Genomic DNA, 21,592 nt, shown 5'->3' on the forward strand with positions numbered 1-21,592 from the left:
AGTAAACTGCTTCACTACAAGGGATGAAGTAACTTGCTGTTCCCCTGCAAAGCAAGGGGTCCTCAGGAGAGGAACTATAACACTGAGAGTTCCAGTGCATTCCTGGATTTTCTCCTGGGCTATGCACTGCCCCTGGTTCAGATCGCAAAGTTACCAACCATGTGCTCAGTGACTTACTTGGTACTGGTATAACTCCTTCTAAAGGAATACTGCTGTTCCCTTGTGTAATGATTATTTCAGAGAATATACCTGCAGTAGGAAGGCAGGATTACAGCAACATGTTTGAAGCAGAGCTTGAAATGTGCATCCGCTTTCTCAGATGAAGTACTCTTCTTCTTACATGGTTATTTCTCTTTGTATTCATTTGTTAATAACTCTTACAAAAACATACCCCTGTGCTATGCAGTCCCTCCCCAAACAGTTCTCTGTTAATAACGAAATTAGCCAATGGCCACTGATTCAAATCAGCCTCAGGTCTGCTGTGAAAAAAATTCATGACCATCTAGGATCCTCAGTGACAGACCTGGAATGAGCTGATGAACTCTCAGTCCAGTTCAAAAAGGGGAAGAATCCATGTCACAGAGATCACCAACACAACTGAAACAAATCAGTTCCCCTGGAACCAGGGATTTCCCTACACCACCACCCCTGAACTCTCCCATCCACCCCTCCATTGGTCAACTAGTTACATGTGGTATTACCAATTTAATCATTTTCCAATTAGATCTAGTTGTTTTAAAAAGTTTCTAGTTGGAAAAAATTCCATGTAGTTGGTTGAAAATTTGAATTGAAATTGAAACATTAATACACACTTTAAAAGCATATATATGGTAAAACACTTGTACCTGAAAAAGCATAATAGGTTTGAAAAGTATGAACAAAGACGTGTGTACATGGCTCATGAATGCACCGATGCAAATGGGAATCAAGTATTAAATCAACGCATACGTTATTCTTGGTGTCAGTGGAAGGCCAGTAGATGCATTTTTAGATGTTCAGGTTATAGAAGACACATCAGCTGAATCGTTGATAACCCACATTTTAGAAGAGTTAAATGCTTTTAAATTGGACCCCAAACAGATGGCTGCTTGTGCATTTGATGGAGCTGCAAACTTCTCTAGAAGACATGATGAAGTGCAAGCTTTGCTCAGAGAAAAGTGTAACCCTAATCTCTCCTATACACACTGCAGAGGCCATCTACTCCAACTAGCACTAGTACGAGCTGCAGAATCTTCAAAAGACATTAAAAAAGCCATATGTTTAATGTCTTCATTAGACTCTTTTTTTTCAACAAGAGTCCAAAAAGACTGAACATCTTGGAAAAAAATAGAAGATGCTCTGGAACTGAAGTTCAGATTAGTCCAACCTGGGAAAACCCGCTGACTTTCTCCTGAGCGATTCTTGGCTATTGTCTTAAAATTACTGCAGCCGTTATTACTGGCTTTAGAAAGTATTTACCAAGGGGGGATGGATCTAAGTGGTGAGGCTGGTGGACTACTTTTGCTAAGACATTCAGAGAAGACAATTGCCATTCTCTCTTTTGTAAGTCTACTGTTGAAACTGCTTGGGTCATTAAACAATGCCATCCAGGAATCTGCTACAACAGTAGTAGATCTTTGTTCAGCAATAGAAGCTACACTTGGATCAATCAGAGGGATAACCATTGAAAACATACTGGAAGAAGCAAAGACTTCAATCCAGAAGTTGACTAATGAAGGCACTTATATTGAATCCTTAAGTGAAGAGGACAAGAAGTGTTTGTTAAGCCAACTGAACAAACTTGATCCTCACAAATCTACAACAGCAACTTCTGGATTCTACTCAATCTCTACGTAGCTTTTAAAGATGCCCGTCTTATAAAACCCTGACAGGTGAATGGAGTGAAGCACTACCATTAATGGGGCTGCCATGTGGTCAGGACAGAATGGAGAATTTGAACACGGAGTGGAATGTCATAGAACAAATTAATGAAGATTTGACTTCAACTTCTTTTTTTATCATCACTAGTGACTTGACCTGATCTTTGTGCTCTGTTTCCTGAGATGAAAGAAGTAGGAATTCATCTCTTGCTACTCCCAGTCACAGCAGCTACAGCTGAGTGTCCGTTTTCATCACTGATAGAATTTTGCATTCTGAAAAAAGTCACCTTCTGCCTGATCATGTGAATGAACGTATCAGTTGAAGGACTGGAAATACCGGACACACGAGAAGCCATCAAAGATGAACACACTGCATTTGAGAAGTTCATTAACAGAGTTGTGCAAAATTACAACAAGAGACCAAGAAGGATGTAGATGTAGTGTTTCATAGAAGGCTTGAGTAGCCAACTTTAATTTGTGTGATGATTTTTAAAACATGAGTTAAATCTAATAAAATGGTTGTGAAACATTTTTCAGTTTTTACTATGGTGCCATGCAGCCCACCTTCACCTTTATGGTGGTCTCACTCCTTGGCCTTCACCCCCTGGTAAATTCAAACATCTCCTCTAATTTCAATTCCTGGGGAAAACACTGATTGGAGTAGTCTCCAGTATGGATGGAGGCTGATTGATGGGGCAGCAGCTTCACATGTGTTAATTTAGCATGTTTCATGAGCACTAAATTCATATACATCCAAAAGCATTTAGGCTCTGATCCAACTCCCATTGAAATCAATGCGACTTTTTCCACTGATTTCAATAGACTTTTCATCAGACCCTTAATTAATTCCTATATTGACAGAAAGAAATGGCACCTCTGAAACATCAAACTGAGCCACAAGCTATATGTGTGGACTTTCCTCAACTACTAGCTGCTGATTGTGCAGTGCTAACTGCTTGCCGTCTTTTGTGTTTAGTTCTCTGACCGCACTTTGGCTTAATGTGTTGGTTAATCTGGACAGTAGAGACAGGCAATAAATCGTTTTAGGAATGAACATTCATTTTGTAAGCGGAATGTGCTACTTATTTATTTTACAAAGCATATGACATATTTGCTTTGATGTTACAGATTTAAGCAAAATATCAGTGAGCTTAAAATACTTCACAGTGGTTGCTATTGTTTCCAGTGGTAAGGACCTATACTTTCATAATTTATTTAAGGCTCCCTAGCTCTCTGCACCCTCCTGACTCCATTCAAACCTACTTCAATGCCCATTTCTCACTCCCAGCCTAACACTCCTAGCTCTGCCTCTAACAAACCAATAAAATACTTTTTCAGGCTCTCAAAACTATTGCATTCTTCATCCCTGCCTGATTGTATCTATCAATGCCACTGTGGGGTATACTCTACTTGTAACTGATGTGGAAGCATTTTGTGGTACTTTCATCTGAAAGATTCTATAGAAAAATAAAATGCATTAGATTCGAGAGGCAAGGAACACAGCCGCATGTGAGCTAATCCTTACAGCAAGTGGAGCAGTGCTGTGTCCCAGAGTACAGCAACTGAATTCTTTTACATTCAACTCCAGATGCATTTCAGTATGCAAAAGTTACAGTCCTAGCATAAGAGTCTGATCCAAAGCTCGTATCAGTCAATGGGAGTCTGTCCACTGATTTCAACAGGCTTTGGACCAAGCTGTAAATCCTTTGCTTACAAAAGTTGTCCAACGTGAATAATAGAGCAGAACGAGGAGTCACTATTCTCTCCACAGGGCTATGTGAGTTTCACTTTACTCAGTGCAAAGGACAGAATTGAATCCATCACAGCTGTTGGGAAACCTGTGCATATAAAGACCAACAGTTTTTCCTTTAGCTTCGCAACCATATAACGTGCCTTGGGCGCAGGTGATATTAAAGCATCCACCATGGCATCTACAACCTCGTGGCCTGTGGTGCACCCTTCTTTAAGCATGCTGTTGAAAAAATCTGAACGTTCTTGCACGTATTCTTTATTGTAGACTGCCTTTTCCTCCTCACTAAGTTCATCCCAGATCTGCTGTGCATTGACTGGTGGCTGAATATTAGTTGAACATGCGTAATTTCCCGGCTGAATAACACAAACCTAAAAGGAAAAGCAAATTAGGAAATAACTATTAGAACTATGAGAACTGTTCTTTTTGCGAATACAAACACGGCTGCTACTCTGAAACCTATTAGAATATAATCAGCTGCTCTGAATTCAGTGAAATAATAGGAGCAGTAATGCTGGTTGAAATTGGGTTGTTTTTTTTAACAGAATAGTTCTGCTGGAAAATGTGGCTTCTACAAAATCAAATGTTTCGTGGGAATGTTGATTACAATCAAAATGGAGCATATCATTTTGACTTTGTTTCATTTCAACTGTCTTGTTTCCCTTCACTTTGACTTAATTTTTTTTAACTTCCTTAAATTTTAATTCCTGTTTATATATTTTATGTATTGTACAGTGGATTTCATATTTATGTGTATATAACTTTTTTTTATTTTTTACATCAGTGAAACGTTATCAGGACACAATGTTTTGACATTATTTAAATGAAACATTTTGATAAGGCCATTTCGATGTATCCAAAATGAAATGGTTTTGAATGTCAGTTACATGGTAAATTCAGAAATTTCAACTTTTTGTCCCATTGCGAGATAAATGAAAATTAGGAAATGCTGGAATTTTTCATGGGATGGAAATTCTGTTTTCCTAGCCATTCTAAGGAACAGGTAATGGACTTTGATTTCCAAGTAGATAGGGACAAAGATTATGTTCCTGATCCCACTGGAGTCTGTAGCGAAACTCCCTCTGATTTCTGTATGTTTAGGTTTACACCCAAAGTTTCCAAATCCTTTGCTGCTGAGTCTCCATTGTCCTTGCTTGCATTGGTGCTGCCGTTCTGTTAGCTTCCCAGAGATTGCAGTGGGCATGTTTGGCACTACAGCGGGCACATCTGACTTGAAATATCTGACTACTGTTAAGTGGTTAACAGCGTATTTGTTAAAACTACCTATGTCACGTAACAGTGACACTACGGGTTTGTCTACACGGTAATTAAAAACTCATGGCTGGCCTGTGCGAGCAGACTTGGGCTAAGGGGCTGTGAATGCTGAGGCTCGGGATGGAGCAGGGGCTCGAGGATTCTGCAGAGGTAGGAGGCAGCCTGAACATCGACACTGCATTTAAACAGCCCCTTAGTCCTAGCCCCACAGGTCCAACTCAGTTGGCACAGGCCAGCCATGAGTTTTTAATTACAACCGTAGACATACCCTGTAGGGCTAGACTGTGGCATTTAGCCACAGCCTTTTGTAAGTGGCAACACAGACCCAATGCAAGGCAAGGAGCACTGGACCTCACACACATGATGTATATGAGGTAATGCTGGCAGGGGCAGGGCAGAGCACTCTTCAAAATGGCGTCCCCCAGACAAAACCATGTCTGGTTTTGTCTCAGTACTGGACAGGGGACAAACCGTAGAAAAGCAGGACCATTTCCTGGACGAATGGCCTGCCTAGCTACAGAGAGCACAAACTGCTGTATCCCTTTAATGGGTGCAACATACTGTGCACTGGGTGGGCAGTCAGTTTGGCTGGCCAATGTATAGAGGGGGCAGGCAGCAGGTTTAAAACAAATAAAAGGAAGCATTTCTTCACGCAACGCACAGTCAACCTGTGGAACTCCTTGCCAGAGGATGTTGTGAAGGCCAAGACTATAAGAGGGTTCAAAAAAGAACTAGATAAATTCATGGAGGCTATTAGCTGGGATGGGTAGGAATGGTGTCCCTAGTCTCTGTTTGTCAGAAGCTGGGGATGGGTGACAGGGGATGGATCATTTAATGATTACCTGTTCTGTTCATTCCCTCTGGGGCACCTGGCATTGGCCACTGTTGGAAGTCAGGATACTGGGCTAGATGGACCTTTGGGCTGACCCAGTATGGCTGTTCTTACGTAGAGCCATGGCTCCATCTGCTCCCTGCCCCCTTTTGGGAGAGTGGCTCCAGAAAAGAGGGAGAGACTCTCAAGGCGATGCATCCTGCCAGTCTTTAGGCGGGCTGTGCAGTGGTGAAGGGGACAAGGAGGATTAGCTAAGGGCTAGCCACAGCTTAGCCCATAGTGAGTGGATATAAAAGTAATCCTCATAAATACCGCCACCATATTTATTCGCAAAGGTAATTAGTAGAGAAATATATTTTTGAACATTAAAGTCCAAGCAAACTGGAACAGCTAACCTCTTAAACTAAGCACTTCCGTGCACTCAAGATTATCCTTAGCTAAGCAGTTCAAATCCTCATCGTGCCGTAGGTATTTCAATGTGTACGATGCAAGGGATTGTATATTGTTTTCCAAAAGGGGGGGGCTGTTGAAACACAGCTACAGCTTTTCCACAACCAAACTGCTGTGAGCGGTGCATACAATTAGTCTATGCTGTAGTAATTTCTTCGGGGACCATTTAGGGAGCGCTAAATGAGGATTTAAATGGAGGAACGATTCAAAGGAAAAGCTAGATGAGCTGTTCAGTGATCGAAGCTTTAGGTTCGGTCATTAGGGTTCCATCGGCAAAGGAGCCCTGGTTCAGGGGGTGTATATTTCACCAGTCACCATCAGCGCAGCCCCTGGCAATCTAGTGGGGAGGGATGTCTCCAGCACTCAGGTTTTCTACCAGAGGAGTGAACCTTTACCTCCTTCTGGAAACTCCAGAGGAGCTCTGTGAATGAGAGACACCAGGTCAATGTACTCCCTGGGCAACCTGGTCCCGCTTCCGTCTTATACCACACCGCTCATTTTTGAAGTCCTCATCCCCCCCCAGTAACTGCCCCACTGAAGGGAAGTTTTAGTTACGGTATGTTGTTACAACTTCTTCTTCTTGACAGGCACTGTATAAACTCATGGAGAGAGACAGTTCCTGCCCCAGAGAAGTTACAGTGTAAACAGATGAGGCAGACAAAGGATGGGAGGGGAAACACAGTGTCTTCCCAAGGTCCCACATTGCTGGGAATAGCAGCCAGAGCACCCAACTCCCAAGCCAGTACCCTATCCACTAGGCCACACTGCCTGCTGGGGATCACATACCTAGAAACCAACATAGATCCTAGAAGGATCTGCATCTTAGACATCCTGGAACCAGAGGCTGGAATCCCAGGGTTGACTCAGCTCTTCATCTTTCCAGTGTTAATATATGCCGTTTACCGAGAGGGGCTTTTAAATATGACTTTTCACAACACTAAGAGTCTGCTTGGCTAAAATTTCCCTTTCCCCTCATCAATATGCAATATCCTCTGCGTAAGCTGCTTGCTCCCCTCCACCCCAGAAATAATGACAGGTCAGTGATGTGTGTAGAGTTTCAGGAGGAAAGATGCTATAAAAATATAGAATACATCTTTTCTTCATGCAAAATTAATGGTTACTCCTGAAATATATAAACAGCTTTTGTGAGTGAAAAAAAGCTGAATAAGTATCTTACCAGCACTCCAAACTTCTTCATTTCCAGTCTTAAGGCATCACAAAATTTTTCTATGGCTGCCTTGGTCATAGAGTAAATGCCATTCCCCAAAGTAAAATATGCAGTAACACTAGACATAAAGACCATACGTCCTGGAGGGGGAAAAACACTGTTCAAATGACAAATAACTTAGTATTTAAATTCCTTGTTTTCCCTCATAATCTTTCCCTCATAACTGCCTTACTGTGCAGTGAGGCTAAGATGTGCATTCCCATCATAACCTTACTATAGTATGTTCAGCTCTGTAGCTCAAAAAACCAAGCTTCCTCCAAAAGTCTTATTTCTTGGTTATTTGCAGGTGCTGAACCAGATTAAGTGTAATATAGTCACAACTTGCATCCTGCCAGTTCTGAGCCAGTAAGTTCAGATATAAAGAGCGTAGCGTAAGGACATAAACGCAAAGAGCCATGCTTTAACCAGCAACTAGAGAATTCCCTGATCATGAAATTCCTACATTTATTAAGCTCCCTGGTGAAATATATCCTGGTCTTCTCTGGAAACTGTGGAAGACCAGGAATTGTATAACCACTCCATAGAGAGGAGGAAAGAGATTGCAGCAAAGCAACCCCTAAAACCAGTGGGTAAATAAAAGAAATAAAAATGAAGGGATTGTGCATCTAAAAGGAGGATTGTAGTAGGGGAGCGAGACAGTGTCTAATTATTCATCATGATGGGGCTGATTTCACTGTAACACCAGTTTTATACCAGTGCAACTCCATTGACTTCAAAGAAGGTTAGCCCTGGAAAGGTAGTGTGATTTCCACAAATGTGTGTCTTCTCATTCCATTTGGTGGTGATTTCCATGGCTTGTACCATTGTTATAATCATTTTATGTTTTTTGTCCAATGTACCAGTCTACTAAAGTTCAAAGGTGTCCAGAACAAGGAATTTTGCTCCAGCCCAGCTGAACAATTTACTCCTACAGTTCCAACAAATAATTATACCATAGAACTAGAAATGATGAGGTATGATGATACCTCAGGTACTGAGAGGCAGGATGGTCTTGTGGTTAAGGACTCGAGATTTGGGTTCAACTCCTGTGTTGAAGTCACCGTGTGACCTTAGCAAGCCACTTAATGTCTCTGCTTCAGAGCTCCCCTGTCACATGGGGATCACAGTACTTCCTTTTCCCTGCCTTGCCTATTTAGAATTTAGAATGCAACCTCAGGGCTTGCATCTTAAGGCATGTCTACACTATCGGCCGGATCGATGGGCAGCGATCGATCCAGCGGTGGTCGATTTATCGTGTCTAGTATAGATGCGATAAATCAACCGCTGATCACTCTAGTGTTGACTCCGGTACTCCACCTCAATGAGAAGCGGAAGGGGAATCGACGGAAGAGCATCTCCCATTGACACACCGCAGTGAAGACACCGTGGTAAGTAGATGTAAGTACGTCGACTTCAGCTATGTTATTTACATAGCTGAAGACATATAACTTAGATCAATCTCCCCGTTGGTGTAGACTAGCCCAGAGTATGTGTATGTAAGTACAGCACCCAAAACAATGGGGCTCTGATCTTGGTTGTGGCATCTAGGTGCTATTGTAATAAGTACTGTGCCAGGAAGACACAATGGCCCAGGAACCTCAAGGCAGCCTGGCCACTCTGGGATCACTCTGCTCTTCCCTTGCACAGGACCTATCTCCATTGGCCAGAATGAGAGGGTGCTGGGGTCAGACAAAATATAAATGGTTACAATCGTGGCAGTGTTTCAGGAATAACGTCAATGGATCGCCACACAGTGCCTAAAGTTAAGCACATGCATAAAAGTCTTTGCAGGTCTGGGTGATAGAGTGTTAGCAGCGACATATCATAGAAGGAGAGTGACTGCATCCCACAAGTTAGCAGTGTAGCACTTCTACAGGCAGAAGCAGTGCTGTGTTCTTGTGATATTAACATAACTTGGCCATTCGTTTTACAGCGTGCTAAGGTTTCATTACATTTTTTCCCATGTATTGAAAAAGCAGTGTTACTAGGAGGCTGAAGAGCTGCGTATTTGTGACTAAGGGATAAATAGTAGGATAAAAGCATCCATTTCTGGATCACAGGGTCCTTTCTATTATTTGTGTTACAGTAGCACCTTCAGACCGCAATCGAGACTTCATTGTGTGAGGCCTTGTACACACACGTAGTAGGAGACAATCCCTGCCTCGAAGAGCTTAATGCAAGACAGACAAAAGGTGGAAGAAAGGAAATATTATTATCCCCAATCTGTTCAATGGGGACAACAGAGACACAGAAAGATTAAGTGACCAGCCTTAGAACTCAGAGAACCTGTGGCAGAGCCAAAATTGAATTCAGATCTCCTGAGTCCTTCTCCACAAGACTATCTTTCCTCCCAGAAGCAATGAACAATAAAATAGTATGATCTAAATACCGGAACAAGTCCTTGCCCATGCTGCGTGTGTCCCAGTGCCAGTGCTGACAGTCTCTTGTACTCGGACGGCTCTAACAACTAGTTTTAAGCATTTCCCTCTGTTTCCAACCACAGATATTGATGTCATTAATTCCTCATAAATTAAAACGAACTACTTTTTTCACCCTATACGTCCTTGCCCTCTTGTCAGGATAGTGTTGTCCTCTCAGGTAACACTTCAGGAAATTGGACAACAGACTGGTTTTGTTTCAGTTAACTATAGTAAACTAATTATTCTACAACTGTAGATGACATTGGATTAGAATTACCCTTGTATTTCCTTAGAAGGGGAAGAAATGCCAACGTTGTCCTTATACACCCGAGGAGATTCACATCCACAAATTTTTCATATTTCTCCATAGGCAGCCACCCTGTCTCGCCGAATGTCGATATTCCAGCATTGTTCACCAGTCCCCAAAAACCTGAAGGGGGAAAAATTGTCTCCTGTCTGTAACATATTTAACCATCAGACAAACTGGACACAACACCCTCAGAGTCTTCAACAATGTTCATAAGATGGGTGTGGTATTGGTCTGTTCCTTTGAGGACTGAGCTTCCCAGACAGAGGCTGGTCGGGGCACTCTGAAGCCCACCCAGCTGGAACTGACATAGAATAAAGCAGAGCTCTTGCAAGCAGCTTATATTATCACTGAACACCACAATGAGAGCAATCTGAAATAAGTACTTGGCTACGTTATATTTTAGGTTTGTATTCATAAGCATGTGCACATTTTGCTTAACGAAGGTACATAATTGTGGCCATTATCTGGACCATATCAGCCTGTTGAGTGCTATTTAATAATCATTCACTATATTGTCTCCTTAGGTTATTTATGAATAACATGATCTGGGAGGCCATTTTCTGCTGCCAAAACAGTGCACCAAGGTATTTTAACTACATTAATCCTGCTGTGTAACTTGGAGCATCTTTGTGAAAACAGTATTAAGCAGACTAAAGACCAAATGGTAACATTTTCAAAAGTGTCTAAGTAACTTAGGAGTGTAAATCCTATTTTAAAAAGCGATTTGGTATTTAGGAGCCCAAACCCATTGCAAGTCAATGGACTTAGACTCCTAAATCACTTTAAAAGATGGGACTGAGCCAAAGTTACTTAGTCATTTTTGAAAACTTTACTCCAGATCCTGTCCTCAAATACTTGTTGCAGGTATTTCCAGGCTGACCAGCCCTGTAATATCTGTGCAGTGGTTAGCATAGGGAGGTCTGTACTGGATTCAACAGCTGATTTAGGTCAATGTAATGTTGACCTAACTACAAGTGTCTACACAAAAATGTGGCTCCAACCGACGTAACTTACCCACTACACCAACTTAACAATGCCACCTCTGCAAGAGGCGTAGCACTTAGGTCGATGTAGTTAGGTCAGTGTAGACCCTGCGTTGCTTATATCAACTGTTGCTGCCTTCCAGACGCCATCCCACAATGCCCCAGACTGACAGTACAGTCTGTACAAGCATTCCTGGTGAGAACGTGCACCGCCAGCAGTGTGGACATGCAAAAGTGATTTAATTACTGCAGTGGCTGTACGTCAACATCACTTAGCCCTGGTCTACACTGGAGGGGGGATCGATCTAAGTTACGCAACTTCAGCTACGTGCATAACGTAGCTCAAGTCAACATACTTAGATCAACTTACCGTGGTGTCTTCACCGCGGTGAGTCGACTGCTGCCGCTCCTCCGTCGACTCCGCTTGCACCTCTTGCGGCGGTGGAGTACAGGAGTCAACGGGAGAGCACTCGGGGGTCGATTTAGCGCGTCTAGACTAGATGCGATAAATCGATCCCCGCTGGATCGATCGCTGCCTGCTGATCTGGTGGGTAGTGTAGACATACCCATAGGTCGACTTAATTTTGTAGCGTAGACTTGTCCTAAGTCTCTCCCAGGTTCGTCAGCTTCGCTTACTGTTAGCTCCACCAGGGGCCTTGCACATCATTATCTGAAGGCAGCATTTGATACAAATGGTCGGTTTCACATGCCCTGCACAGAATCAGTGAAAATGGGGTATTTGTAGGGGCTGGAGTGGGTAATGGAATCTTTCCTCTTAATCCTGACACAGGGTGCTGGGCATCTGCCCAGTTATCTATGGCTACAAGACTGCAGCAGGGACCACAGCTTGCGGCAACCACACCAGCAAGGTTCCTGGCGAGGGGAGCTGAATCGTTCATAGACCTAATGGATATTATTATGCCTCTCCCCAGACCACCTCTGTGGAGCAGGCTCCAGGGTCTCCTTGCTCAGACTCTCCTCTTTTGGAGCTGCTTGTGCAAAGCCACAAGGGTGGTTTCACTAGATTTTGTCTTTCCAGATCTCAAGGCAGTGCTTGGTCAGGGTCTCATCCAATGTCTATCCAGCTCTCAGAACTGTCCCTCCTCTCCCCCCGCCACATTCACTTGAGCTCATGGCAGTTTCTGAGAGCAGGGTAGACATTGGGCAATGTACAGATTCTATCAGAAACAGAAGGACTGAAGCTGCAAACAGAATTAGAGGATGAGGGGAGATTCTCACTAACACTGTGGTCGTTAAAACGGATTCTGAGGACAAAGATTAACAGATAAAGTAGAGGATCTGGAGGTTCACTTTAGGAGACCTCATTTAAGATTAGTGGGGCTTCCAGAAGGGGGAGTAGGCTCTCACAAGGACAAAGAAAAACTCCTATCCCTGCCACATGGAATGATGTCTCTTTCATTTAAAGAAGATACCCTGATGTTCTTTCTGATGTGAGGGTAGAAACAGAGAAAAAAGATAATACAATTCACTCTGGTTTAAAAATATATAAAATCTTATGGAGCTGGGTACACACTCGGCAGTGTGGTACCTTGCAAAGCTGCATATTCTTTACAACAAACCCAAATCTCTCGGCACATCTGTAAGACGCTAATAAATTCCTTGACTCCTTGGAAAAAGCTATGGGGCAGTGAAGCCCCCGGTCTGTCAATCTCAACAGCTCCCTGGACAAGAGACTGCACTCAAAATCCGCAAATGAGAATGCAAGATGAAAAGAGGGCGAAAAATGTGAAAAGCAAAATAAAGAACGTGCTCTCTCTAGCTTTATTTCTCTTTTGCAATTTCAGATTTGATTATTTTTGAGATTCTCCAGATTATGCATGAGCCGGCAGGCAGGAAGGGACATTGTATTTGTGGAAGGGAATATTTGACCATGGGTTTTATGGAATATAAAATCAAAGAACGTGTTACAAGACAGATGCCAATTGGGTTACTGGTTCTGTGAAATATATTGTTCGTAAATATTCCTGCTTCCTTATATGTATTGCAGTGTGTTGACAATTCAGAATCCACTGAAAAAAGCACAGTTATTAGAACTGGTTGAAAAATTTCATTTGAACCTTTTTCTGATGAAAAAGGGTCTTTTTAAAAAACAAAATTTCACTGATTTTTTTTTAAAATTTTCCAATGGAAATTTTTCATTTTTTCCCCACTTTCCTGTTTTTTCCCTTCCCCCTCCCTTTCAGTGACAAAATGAAAAAAGGAGAAAAAGAAAAAAAAGGGGAGAGATAGGAAGAAAAGAAAACCCGATTTATTTATTTCTGTGTGTGTGTTTGTGTGGTTTCAGAACCTGAAAAACTTAAAAAATCATTTTTTATTTTTATTTTTTTCATTTGAAACATGCTTCCTACTTTTCGTTCAGCGCTGCTCATTATGTTATAAATGGTTAAAGAGGGTGTTTCAGTAATGAAGGCCCTGTGTTATACCATCTTCCATGTCAGATGTCTAGAGAAAGCAACATACCCATGGGAAATGAGTTTCAGAAGCACCTGGTTGTATAGTCTAGAATAGACCATAGCTCTACAGAGAGAAACAATCTATGAAGAGAGAGAGAATCCAATCAGGTATTACCAGTACTTTGGTATCTGATTTGGTACTGATTTTGCTGAAGTATGACTTCCCATGGTCCAGTAGCACTAGGCCCCCTATAACACTATGTTACATAAGGAGAACAGCCTTAAAAACTTGAGAAATGGTATGTCAGAGAACATGGCAAACAAGGAACACAGTGCTGTGGTGTTGATATGTTATGAAAAGCTGCCAAAGCAATCCTGATGAGTGAACTGGTGTTCAAAGGACCTGCAGCCTACAGAGGGACCCTAGAAAAGATGGAAAACATAGGTTAGAACTTGGGAAGAAGGAAACATTTGAGGTTAAGGCAACAGAGTGGGATTCAGGAGATCTGGATGCCATTCCTGGTCTCTCACAGATTCCCTGTGTGACCTTGGGCTAATCACTTAATCTCTGCACCTCAATTCCCTATCTTCTGCTTGCATATGATACTCTTTGTCTTATCTATGTAGACCGTAGGGCCTTCAGAGCAGAGGCTGTCTCTTACTACATGTATATATATTCCTAGCACAATGCAGCCCTGGGGTCTCTAGGTGATACTGAAATAGAAATAGTAATGGATGTTCTGCAGAAGGCCAAAGTGAAGGAAATATTATTTAGGGTTGTAATAAACACTAGAGGAAAACTGAATCAGCTCCTTAGAGAAAAAGAGTGAATAAATACTCCTTTTATGATAAAGGGAACAAAGATGACAGAGTATTGGCCTATCAGTTATGAAAGGGGGCTCAGAAGACAGCTATTCGCCAGATCACGTCTGAAGGACAAATGTTTAGTGACTCAAAAAGATCCAACACCTCTTTCATGCATACAACTGTATTCTTCACAGTATTAAGAGGGTCAGGGAATTCTTCAGCAATACTTAAAACTAGAAACTAGCTATCCTCATCAGTTAGAATGGGAAACCTTAGGTGAACTTATTCTAATGCAAGATGTTTTCATAAATTTTAAGGTCAGAAGGGACCATTATGATAATCTAGTCTGACCTCCCACAAAATACTGTCCAAAGAATTTCACCAAGGATTTCTGCAACAAGCCGAGTAACTTGTGATTGAACAAGAGCATATATTTCAGAAGGATATCTGATCTTGATTTAAAGATTGGGTATAATATAGAATCCACATCCCTTCATAAACTGCTCCAATAGTTAATTACCTTCACTGTTAAAAATTTGCTCCTTTTTTTAGCTCGCATTTGTCTAGTTTCAACTTCTAGCCATTGGATCTTGTTACCCTCATCTGCTAGATAAAGAGCTCTCCGCTATCAGATATGTTCTTCCTGTGTAGGTACTTATAGGTCATGATTACACAGGTCAGATTTTTTTCTGAATGAAAAGGGTTTTTGTAAAAAAACAAAAAGATGGACTTCTTTTTCAAAAATAGAAAAATCTGTGAAAAAATTGACCTTTTAAAAAAAATTGCTTTTCCCAAAAAATACATTTGCAACATTTGTATCAAAATTTGAATCAGAACCGTTATCCAAATGGTTCACTAATTTAATTTTTTTTTGTTACTGAAAAACGAGTCACCTTAGGCCCAATTTTCCACGGTGCAGAGCACCCGCAACTCCCATTGAAGTCTCTGTACTGAGGCACCCAAAATCTGTGGCCCCTTTGGAAGATTTGGCTGTAAAGTCATTATTATGCCTGGAATAATACTGCCTAGTCTGTGTCATAGCATATGGAATTCCGGGATCACAGTCCTTCTTAAGCAGGCGGAATTTATTATAAAAAGCTATTGTATCTCCAGGCACAAGCAAACAGGCTTCCAGACAGCTTGAGTTCCTGCTTGATCTGGATTTATTTAACAGGCACTATATTTTGTCTGGAACTCTACACAACACTCAAAGTTCAGTACTTATCTAGTAGCTAAAGAATATTTAGCCTAATGAGATGTAGAATTTTATCTATAATATTGTATATATTTTTGGGAGGCAAGGAGGATCTCATTTTAATGTTTCATTCATTTAGGCTCTGATTCTACAACCCTTACTCACACCGAGTAGTGCTTACTCAGACAAGGAGGCCAACTGAAGTCAACTAAGGTACGTAGCTTTCACCAAGAGTCCCAAGGAGGTGAATGGTGTGAGTAAGGGCTGCAGAGTTAGGCCCTTCTGAAATATTGGGCTAACCTGGGAGGTTTTGTCCCGTGGAGAGCATACAAGCTCTGAGCTCCAGGCTGCATTGCAGAGAAAGTAATTGGTTACACCGCTTTAAGGAGCACCTCGTACTATCACCCCCCAAATCTGGCCCACCCTCTTACGGTGAGTTGCTCTAGGGAAATAGGAAGGAGGCGAGCAACTCAGAAATAGTCTCTAAACCACTGCCTCCTCCCACACGCACCGTATAAGAAATTCTAGGAGACCCTTATCAGGCCTCCCAAAAGAGGCAGAGTCCTTACTCTCTCCACCCACACAGGCATAGGTGCTGGAACTAGGGGTAATGGGGGTACTGCAGCACCCCCTCGTTTGAAGTGGTTTTCATTATATACAAGGTTTACAGTTTGGTTCAATAGCTCTCAGCACCCCCACTACACAAATTGTTCCAGCCCCCCTGCACACAGGACACTCACGAAAGGGGGGAGGGCACAATCTAGCCCATTATAATTAAAGAGATGGATCACTACATCCTGGCTGGTTGAAGAAGCCCATGCAGGAAGGTTGCTAATGTCAATCCCACATACATCAGTTTCTTGGCTTTTGTTCCACTTGAAATGAAATGTTTTATGCCCCTATATTTTGCAAACCACTAATAAGGCCTTTGGAATTCACTGTATTAAATCAGATATTAAATTAAGCCAGTGGCTCCATCGTACTTAATGTTAATATATTCATAGGAGAAAGACTGCCTAGTAATTTAGAAGTAAAGTACATGCTGGTAGGATTCGTAAAACCACTTTACCTTGACCTTTACCTGGTTTTCTCCACGGCACACTCAATAGCTGCTCAAGCAGAGAGATTGAGCAAAAAAGTGAAGGGCCATCATCAGATGTATAATACATACAAGATCCTGATTACGTATAATGTAATATAACAGAATAGGTATAAGTGTCTTATTAAGGGCCTAGTCCAAAGCCCATTTAAGGCAAGGAGAGTCTTTTCACTGACTCACTTAGTCTCTGGATCAGGTCTTAAAGGTCTAGATCAGTGTAAGAGAATGTATATATTATGATCTGGACATTCCATGTAAATGAGCTGAATCAAACAAGCATAATCCCTGGAAAATTCCCTTCCCTGCTGCCCCCATGAATCAGGCCTTGCAGTAAGAGTCTTTCACAATACCCCCAATTTGGCAAGCTAACCTTGTTAATCAAGATTTCGCTGAATAGATGCCAGCTACTGCTTTGGTATAAGGTACAACTAATTGCCCCTGCACAGGAGTTTCAGGGTGATGCTCCCTTAAGTCCCTGGGCTCTGTCTAGCCTATAAACACTGGCCTTGGGATTCAGCTGTTGTTTCTAAAGCTGGGGAAAGAACCTAAAAGGGGAAGACTTAATCAGTTGAGGTCAGGATAACCCATAAATACACATACTTAATGAGAGGCTTCTGTGCTTTTGTTTACTTTCTATATTCTTGTTCCTTTCCATGACATATCCTAACAAGCTAGTCAAGAATGTGTCTTGCATTTCCATAGTTGTGTCATGTGCTTTATTCTTCATTATAACTTTTGTGTTAATGAAAATCATTTGTTCAGAATTACAGATGCACTTAACTTCTTTTGCAAAGTACTGAGTAAATGTATTGGGCTAAATCCATCCCTGATGCAACTCCATTGGCTTCAATGGCTAATAGAAGTGTTTACGCCCTGCAGACTTAAGTCTATAAAGAGTTTTGGCTTGCATGGCACATGCATGGTTCGGGTCCAATAAGTTCAGTGGTAGCAGTCTAACACTGTTCTGATAAGGTAAACAGGGATTTGTGCTGCTTGTGATTATTTTGGACAATATAATATACCCTAAGTTCATATATTATGTGGAGGCTAATGGGCGCTGTCATCCCCTCACCAACTTTGTGCCCAGCCATCCAGTTCTGCAGAGAAATCATTGTGGGTGCACTTGTGTTAGTACACAGCCCTGCTGAAATTAATGCAGCTCTATGCAGGCAGAGGTGTCCTCCCGCATGGATCTCATTGCCCATGCTAGAGGGAAATTCGACCCTACTGCTGTGCAGGTGGGACAGGGAGATGACCAAAGGAGGCTTCCCATGCACTCTTCCATCTCTAGCACGCCCTCCTGACAAAGCAATTCTGGTTACATGCTGACCCTAATTTCAGGGAAATTGCCTCGTTTCTGCTACCATGTGTAACATGTCCAATGAAGAGTGCAAATGAGCACATCTCCCCTCCACTCCCTTTGGTGTCAGGTCAGCCATTCACACTGAATAAGGTTTAGACTTTACATTTGGTTTTAAATATCCATCCCAAATCTGACCAAGTGCTATGCTCTGGCTTTATAAAACAAAACATTAGACTGATAAATAATTGGTCGTTCTTGGTACAAGAGCCTTCTACTCTGCAGCTTTCCTGCATTTATGCACCTCTTTTCAAATCACTCCCGAAACTACTTGTTTTCCTCTTGCTTGTACTTCTTCATTTGCTCTCCTCCCCATTATTACCTATAATTAGATCTCTGCAAAATACTCACAAAGAAACCCCCAGACAAGCAACACTTGGTGGGTTTCCTTTTTCACTACAAACTTGGAAGTTTAGTCAAGATTCATTGACGGGCTCATGATTGTAAACTCTTTGGGGGAAGGGATTGTCTTTTTATTCTGTGTTTGCACAACACCTCGCACAAGGGGTCCCAGGTGCTGCCACCGGACAAATTAACAACGGTTTGGGTTGATTTATGGCTAAAAGTCTCAAAAAAAAAATAGGTGATAGTCAGTAGTCCCCGCTGAATTTTTGGTTCTGATATTTGGGTTCATCCCAACCCAGATCTCAGAGCTCAAGCCCCAAGCAGTCAAACCTCAGAAGAAAGATTTCATGAACTTTGATCCCCAGCACCTAACCCAGCACATGGCCTATTCAGCTCCCCCAAATGGTTGGACACAGCAGGGGTCTGAACTACCCCAGACAAAAGGGGTATGAACTAGCAGAGCAGGGTGGAACCTCAGGGGAACTCTGTTTACTATTTTGTTTCCATTGATATTTGATGGCCAGATCACCTTTTACTGAGGAAGCCTCCCAGCAAACCTGGGGCTGGACAAGAGACAAAGGCAGCAAGCCTCCTGCCCCAAGGAGTTTACAACACAGGAAGGTTTATTGATGATCCTCTCGTTTTGCTACCAGGCGCCCCTATATCGACCCTGGTTGAACTCCCAGCCCTGAGTCGAGGGCCAGACCCTGCTCCGACGCGGGAGCAAACGCTGCTCCGGATTTACTCCAGTGTCCGGTGCCCGGCCCCGGTGCAGAGGATGAGTGGCTGCCCTGCGTGGCTGCTGTCTCTGGGAAGGGTCTTTGGCAGGCGGCAGCCGGCGGCAGAGGCCAGGAGCCGGAGCAGGGCTGTGCCGTGTGAACGCGCTGCCTCCGGAGTAAGGGCCGGGCGCAGGACGCTCTCACCTGTCTCCGGCAGGTTGCTCAGCACAAACTCCTTGGCCGCGGCCACGTCCCGCTCCCGGGTGACATCCAACGGCAGCACCCGCAGGCGGCCGGCGCCGGAGGCGGCTTCCCGCCGCAGCCGCTGCGCCCCTTCGCCGCCCGGGCAGAGGCAGCCGGCGAAGACGGTGAAGCCCAGGCGGTGCAGGCGCAGCGCCAGCCCGTGCCCGAAGCCGCTGTCGCAGCCGGTGATGAGCACCGCCCGGCCGGCCGGCTGCAGCGCTGCCTGCCGCGGGAGCCCGGCCCGCAGCGCGAGGGGCAGCAGCAGGAGCAGGAGCAGCAGCGCGGTCGCTTCCCACATGGTGGCTGCGCCGCCCCCGGCTCCGCTCCGTCTGGCCAGTGTCCCCCGCACCGGGCAGTTCGCTCGAGAGAAACCCGCCCCCTTCCCCCCTTTGCGGGGAGCATTTCCCTGCCTGGCGAGAGGAGAAAGAGGCTCTCGCACACAGCACGGGGGGGGGTCAGGGCACACCCACGGCTGGGTTCAGGGCACCTCTCTCCCCGCTGGCCCACAGCTGGGGCTGACATTTAGGGGCGCCCTGGAATCATGAAGCAGATTTGCCACAAACTTTTTGAGGAAAGTTGTCATGACAGCTCAGCCATTTATTTCCCACAAGGTATTCATAGTTGTCACGTGCAAAGGAATCATCGTAAGAGAAGGGATGGGAAAGATGTAGCCAGAGCTGTGGGGATCCCTGTCTGATGGCTGGGTTTGTTCCAAACAGGGACTGGATTGGAATAGAAAGCGATGGCCTGCTACCTACAATCCATCCACAATCCCAGGGGAGCTGGATACCTCTGCTAAAATGATTAGCATGGAAATAGTTCACAATGTTGCCAACTGAGGGGCCATACTTAGGGTTCAGAGAGAACATATTAAGAAAAAGAGAGGCAGTTCTTGCCCCCCTACCCCCTTGTTTCAATCTCTCTTCAGACAATCTGGCATTGGTCCACATTTGGAAAACCAGTTTCATACTCATAAGAACTAGAAACTCTTTTCTTTAATAATTAAAAGTTGAAGTGCTGCTCTACTCCAAAAGGTGATTGTAAAAATGGCATATTTATTGCGCCCCAATGACGTCTGTATCAAATATGCTCCATTTACAAGCAGCAAGATGGTTTCTCTAATCTTCCCTCTACCCTTATTGTAATGAAAGCAGATCCTCAAGGCAGATTTATTACCAAAAGAGATCCAATATTTCAAAGGACAGTGGCATTTGTAAATGATTATGTCCTTGATTGTTCTCAGTGTGATTTACTGAAATGATTTTAAAACAACTCTTGCCCCTTACTTGTACAATGTATGAATTATGGTCTGTGGTTTTAGTAAGGTTGCTGTGCCAACAGTCCCTAGAGATGGGCTGAGAAACTGGTGTTGGGATCCAGATTAGGTTTATTATAGGGATGGTCCCAGGCATTATGTGATTCTTCTGCTCTAGAATTTTGTGTAGGGTCCTCCCTTTACCAGTGCCTTGTTGGCAAATTGTACTTTGAAATCTACTCTTTCATTTAAAAAAATATATGATTCTAGTCCTCATGGTTGTAACGGCAACCTGGAAAACAAGAACTAAGTGTTGTCCTTCTGAGTCTGTAGATAGACGGAAACAATAGTTCTAAGAAGGGTGAAGTGCCACCATTCAGCTTAATATTATGTTGACTCTGAAACCTACCAATTACAATTTAAAAGTTTTTATTTTTAATTGTTTAATTGCTGGTTATTTTAGCAGAAATATCCAGCAAATATGCTTTCCCCACAAACCTAAGCTGCCCCCCTCAGGTGACAAAAGCTCCTTCTGTCTTCTATTCACCTACAAAAACTTATACCTCACCCCTTGATATTTTCTATACAGTAATTATACATTGCCAGTACAAAAATATGTGGCATATCAAAAACTGAAAAGGTCAGGACAGCATAAAATAAGTTGAATTTAGTATTAGAATTAACAACTCAGCCACTGCTGTGCTGACTGTTTTATTCATTTTCCTATTTAATTAATTAAAAACCTCAATTGGTAGTTTAAAATGATGCTACCACAGAATTTCCAGTCTGCCATGCCAGAGGATACAGGGAATTTAAAGCCATTTCATTCCAGTTTGTTTCAGAGTACACAAGGCCTTGATGAATGTGGTGCAGATACCAAGAGTAAGCAGCTGGAAGCCAGGTCTTGTATGGAAGGAGGATCTTGTGGTGATGGCACTGGGCTGGAACTCAGGAGATCTGGGACCAATGCTTATCTTAGTCAAGTTGCTTAATACGTTTGTGCCTAACTTATCCATCTTTAAAATGCGGATAATGTTCCCCATTTTCTTTATCCCACACTTTGTCTGTC

At 43.1% G+C, this 21,592-nt stretch overlaps 1 protein-coding gene across 1 annotated transcript; it reads right to left on the minus strand.

The window, feature by feature from the left end:
- Positions 1-2,795: 2,795 nt before the first annotated feature.
- LOC102945655 (D-beta-hydroxybutyrate dehydrogenase, mitochondrial) lies at positions 2,796-19,593 on the minus strand. The gene is made up of 4 exons (XM_027826551.3): positions 19,230-19,593; positions 10,071-10,223; positions 7,344-7,474; positions 2,796-3,980 (listed from the first exon to the last, which is right to left on the minus strand). The coding sequence occupies exons 1-4, from the start codon at positions 19,564-19,566 to the stop codon at positions 3,633-3,635; spliced, it is 969 nt and encodes a 322-aa protein (XP_027682352.2). The 5' UTR covers positions 19,567-19,593; the 3' UTR covers positions 2,796-3,632.
- Between the last annotated feature and the right edge of the window lie 1,999 nt (positions 19,594-21,592).

Source organism: Chelonia mydas, chromosome 3 (assembly GCF_015237465.2).
Source record: "Chelonia mydas isolate rCheMyd1 chromosome 3, rCheMyd1.pri.v2, whole genome shotgun sequence".
Taxonomy (NCBI): domain Eukaryota; kingdom Metazoa; phylum Chordata; order Testudines; family Cheloniidae; genus Chelonia; species Chelonia mydas.